The sequence below is a fragment of the Borostomias antarcticus genome, assembly GCF_949987555.1.
Source record: "Borostomias antarcticus genome assembly, chromosome: 29".
Lineage (NCBI taxonomy): Eukaryota > Metazoa > Chordata > Actinopteri > Stomiiformes > Stomiidae > Borostomias > Borostomias antarcticus.
Genome location: NC_140262.1, coordinates 225,826 through 230,825, shown reverse-complemented (window position 1 = coordinate 230,825; position 5,000 = coordinate 225,826). Strand labels below are relative to the sequence as shown.

At 55.7% G+C, this 5,000-nt stretch overlaps 1 protein-coding gene across 1 annotated transcript in view; it reads left to right on the top strand.

Annotated features, from left to right (window-relative positions):
- The window catches only part of ankfn1a (ankyrin repeat and fibronectin type III domain containing 1a), a gene marked incomplete at both ends in the record, with an annotated part of 63,836 nt that overhangs the window by 44,631 nt on the left and 14,205 nt on the right, over positions 1–5,000 (top strand). Inside the window, 1 exon segment of the mRNA XM_084459819.1 lies at positions 2,477–2,648. Within this exon segment, the coding sequence (XP_084315945.1) occupies positions 2,477–2,648 (172 nt within the window).

The following is a 5,000-nucleotide window of genomic DNA, read 5'->3' as shown; positions in this document are numbered from 1 at the left end:
TGGGATTATAGTATCCTGGTGATATGGTGATATAAATTTGTGTGTCGTCTGCATAGCTATGGTAACATAGTTTGTTGTTGTTTTCCATAATTTGAGTTAGTGGGAGCTTAATAGGGCTAAACATGACATTCAGTGTCCTTATCCTTTAACGGCTCGGAGACATGTTTCGACACGTAGGTTTGAGACACGTGGCCTCGTGCCAGTACAGTAGGCGTCGTCTGTCCGTGTGGGCATGAGGGCTGTGGTTGGGGGCTGTGGTTGGGTGCTGTGGTTGGGTGGTTGGGGGCTGTGGTTGGGTGGTTGGGGGCTGTGGTTGGTTGGTTGGGTGGTTGGGTGGTTGGGTGCTGTGGTTGGGTGCTGTGGTTGGGGGCTGTGGTTGGGTGGTTGGGTGGTTGGGGGCTGTGGTTGGGGGCTGTGGTTGGGTGGTTGGGTGGTTGGGTGCTGTGGTTGGGTGGTTGGGTGGTTGGGGGCTGTGGTTGGGTGGTTGGGTGGTTGGGTGGTTGGGTGGTTGGGTGGTTGGGGGCTGTGGTTGGGTGGTTGGGTGCTGTGGTTGGGTGGTTGGGTGGTTGGGGGCTGTGGTTGGGTGGTTGGGTGGTTGGGTGGTTGGGTGGTTGGGTGCTGTGGTTGGGTGGTTGGGTGGTTGGGTGGTTGGGTGCTGTGGTTGGGTGGTTGGGTGGTTGGGTGCTGTGGTTGGGTGCTGTGGTTGGGTGCTGTGGTTGGGTGGTTGGGGGCTGTGGTTGGGTGGTTGGGTGGTTGGGTGGTTGGGTGCTGTGGTTGGGTGGTTGGGGGCTGTGGTTGGGTGGTTGGGTGGTTGGGGGCTGTGGTTGGGTGGTTGGGTGCTGTGGTTGGGTGGTTGGGTGGTTGGGGGCTGTGGTTGGGGGCTGTGGTTGGGTGGTTGGGTGGTTGGGTGGTTGGGTGGTTGGGGGCTGTGGTTGGGTGGTTGGGTGGTTGGGTGCTGTGGTTGGGTGGTTGGGTGGTTGGGTGCTGTGGTTGGGTGGTTGGGTGGTTGGGTGCTGTGGTTGGGTGGTTGGGTGGTTGGGTAATTGGGGGCTGTGGTTGGGTGGTTGGGTGGTTGGGTGCTGTGGTTGGGTGCTGTGGTTGGGTGGTTGGGTGGTTGGGTGGTTGGGGGCTGTGGTTGGGTGGTTGGGTGGTTGGGGGCTGTGGTTGGGTGGTTGGGTGGTTGGGGGCTGTGGTTGGGTGGTTGGGTGGTTGGGTGCTGTGGTTGGGTGGTTGGGTGCTGTGGTTGGGTGGTTGGGGGCTGTGGTTGGGTGGTTGGGTGGTTGGGTGCTGTGGTTGGGTGGTTGGGTGCTTGGGTGCTGTGGTTGGGGGCTGTGGTTGGGTGGTTGGGTGGTTGGGGGCTGTGGTTGGGGGCTGTGGTTGGGTGGTTGGGTGGTTGGGGGCTGTGGTTGGGGGCTGTGGTTGGGTGGTTGGGTCTTTGGGGGCTGTGGTTGGGTGGTTGGGTGGTTGGGTGGTTGGGTGGTTGGGGGCTGTGGTTGGGTGGGTGGTTGGGTGGTTGGGGGCTGTGGTTGGGTGGTTGGGTGGTTGGGGGCTGTGGTTGGGGGCTGTGGTTGGGTGGTTGGGTGGTTGGGGGCTGTGGTTGGGGGCTGTGGTTGGGTGGTTGGGTGGTTGGGTGGTTGGGTGGTTGGGGGCTGTGGTTGGGTGCTGTGGTTGGGTGGTTGGGTGGTTGGGGGCTGTGGTTGGGGGCTGTGGTTGGGTGGTTGGGGGCTGTGGTTGGGTGGTTGGGTGGTTGGGTGGTTGGGTGCTGTGGTTGGGTGGTTGGGTGGTTGGGGGCTGTGGTTGGGTGGTTGGGTGCTGTGGTTGGGTGCTGTGGTTGGGTGGTTGGGTGGTTGGGGGCTGTGGTTGGGTGGTTGGGGGCTGTGGTTGGGTGGTTGGGTGCTGTGGTTGGGTGGTTGGGTGCTGTGGTTGGGTGGTTGGGTGCTGTGGTTGGGTGGTTGGGTGCTGTGGTTGGGTGGTTGGGTGGTTGGGGGCTGTGGTTGGGTGGTTGGGTGGTTGGGGGCTGTGGTTGGGGGCTGTGGTTGGGTGGTTGGGTGGTTGGGGGCTGTGGTTGGGGGCTGTGGTTGGGTGCTGTGGTTGGGGGCTGTGGTTGGGTGCTGTGGTTGGGTGGTTGGGTGGTTGGGTGCTGTGGTTGGGTACTGTGGTTGGGTGCTGTGGTTGGGTGCTGTGGTTGGGTGCTGTGGTTGGGGGCTGTGGTTGGGTGCTGTGCATCTGGCAGTACGCTCCGTCGTGTTTTGGCAGTGTTGGGGGGGGGGGCGGGGTTGTAACTGCAGTCGTTGCAACCTCGGCTGGCAGTACATGGCCTCACACAAATTCTCTGTTCCGACCCCAAAACAGTATAGTATTACAGTGAGGGAAATACTTATTTGATTGCTGATTTGTATGTTTGCCCACTGACCAGTTATGTCCATGAGGCACACAAATTAGTCCTCTCCCTCTATGAGAGCGCTCCTAATCTCAGATGTTACCTGTATAAAAGACACCTGTCCACAGAAGCAATCAATCAATCAGATTCCCAACATTCCACCATGGCCAAGATCAAAGAGCTGTCCAAGGACGTCAGGGACAAGATTGTAGACCTGCACAAGGCTGGAATGGGCTACAAGACCATCGCCAAGCAGCTTGGTGAGAAGGTGACAACAGTTGGTGCGATTATTCGCAAATGGAAGAAACACAAAATATACTAACTGTCAATCTCCCTCGGTCTGGAGCTCCACGCAAGATCTCGCCTCGTGGGGTTTCAGTGATCACGAGAACGGTGAGGAATCAGCCCAGAACTACACAGGAGGATCTTGTCAATGATCTCAAGGCAGCTGGGACCACAGTCATCAAGAAAACAATTGGTAACACACTACACCACTATTTCAGTAGACTGAAATCCTGCAGCACCCGCAAGGTTCCCCTGCTCAAGAAAGCACATGTACAGTACAGACCTGTCTGAAGTTTGCAAATGAACATCTGAATGATTCAGAGGAGGACTGGGTGAAAGTGTTGTGGTCAGATGAGACAAATCGAACTCTTTGGCATCAACTCAACTCGCCGTGTTTGGAGGAGGAGGAATGCTGACTATGACCCCAAGAACACCATCCCCACCGTCAAACATGGAGGTGGAAACATTATGCTTTGAGGTTGTTTTTCTGCTAAGAGGACAGGACAACTTCACCGCATCAAAGGGAAGATGGACGGGGTCATGTACCATCAAATCCTGGGTGAGAATCTCCTTCCCTCAGCCAGGGCACTGGAAATCGGTCGGTATGTGGTGGATGGGTATTCCAGCAGACAATGACCCAAAACACGGCCAAGGCAACAAAGGAGTGGCTCAAGAAGAAGCACATTAAGGTCCTGGAGTTGCCAGGTTTCTCCAGACCTTCATCCCATAGAACATCTGTGGAGGGAGCTGAAGCTTTGAGTTGCCAAACGTCAGCCTCCAAACCTTAATGACTTGGAGAGGATCTACAAAGAGGAGGCGGACAAAATCCCTCCTGAGATGTGTGCAAACCTGGTGGCCAACTACAAGACACGTCTGACCTGTGATCGCCAACAAGGGTTTTACCACCAAGTATTAAGTCATGTTTTGCGAAGGGGTCAGATGCTTATTTCACTCATTAAAAGGCAACTCAATTTATAACTTTTTTGTGATGCGTTTTTGATGGGCAAACTTACAACATCAGCAGGGGGTCAAGTAATTATTTCCCTCACTGTACACAGCTCTCTGTGTGTCTGCCTGTATAGCGATGAGCAGCTTGTCCCGAGTGTGTGTGTGTGTGTTTGTGGGGGGGGGGTCTATCAGATCTGCAGGTTGAGGTATGTGTGCAGCGCTGTTTGGCGTCCCAGAGAGGAATGCCTGGCGGCTGGACAGACGTTTGGCGGAACGCAGTAGAGATTGCAGAGAGAGACCAAGAAAACACAGGGCGGTGTCCCTTCATCTGCTCTTACTCTGAAAAACACAGACAAAAGACAGACAGACAGGCAGACAGGCAGACAGGCAGGCAGACAGGCAGGCAGAAAGCCAGACAAGCAGATAGATGCAGACAGGCAGGCAAGCAGAGAGACAGACAGGCAGGCAAGCAGGCAGGCAAGTAGACAGACAGGCAGTCAGACAGGCAAGCAGACAGATAGACAGGCAGACAGACAGGCAAGTAGATAGGTAGACAGGCAGGCAAGTAGACAGACAGGCAAGTAGACAGACAGGCAAGTAGATAGGTTGGCAAGTAGACAGACAGACAGACAGGCAGGCAGACAGGCAGACAGACAGGCATGTTGTGCGTATTTTGATCGGAGGGCTTAGATGAATGGGCCGGCCCCTCTGTGCCAAAGCCCCATGTGTTCTCAGAGATTCTGGAAGAGATTCTGGAAGATTCTGAAAGTTTGTCTGAGCTTTGACTGCTGAGAGACGCCAGGAAACAGGAGAAGACACAGGGAGAGGGATGAGAGTTAGAGAGGACAGACAGGGAGAGGGATGAGAGGAAGAGAGGAGAGACAGGGAGAGGGATGAGAGGAAGAGAGGACAGACAGGGAGAGGGATGAGAGGAAGAGAGGACAGACAGGGAGAGGGATGAGAGGAAGAGAGGACAGACAGGGAGAGGAAAGAGAGGACAGACAGGGAGAGGGATGAGAGGAAGAGAGGAGAGACAGGGAGAGGGATGAGAGGAAGAGAAGACAGACAGGGAGAGGGATGAGAGGAAGAGAGGACAGACAGGGAGAGGGATGAGAGGAAGAGAGGACAGACAGGTAGAGGGATGAGAGGAAGAGAGGACAGACAGGGAGAGGGATGAGAGGAAGAGAGGACAGACAGGGAGAGGGATGAGAGGAAGAGAGGACAGACAGGGAGAGGGATGAGAGGAAGAGGACAGACAGGGAGAGGGATGAGAGGAAGAGAGGACAGACAGGGAGAGGGATGAGAGGAAGAGAGGACAGACAGGGAGAGGGATGAGAGGAAGAGAGGACAGACAGGGAGAGGGATGAGAGGAAGAGAGGACAGACAG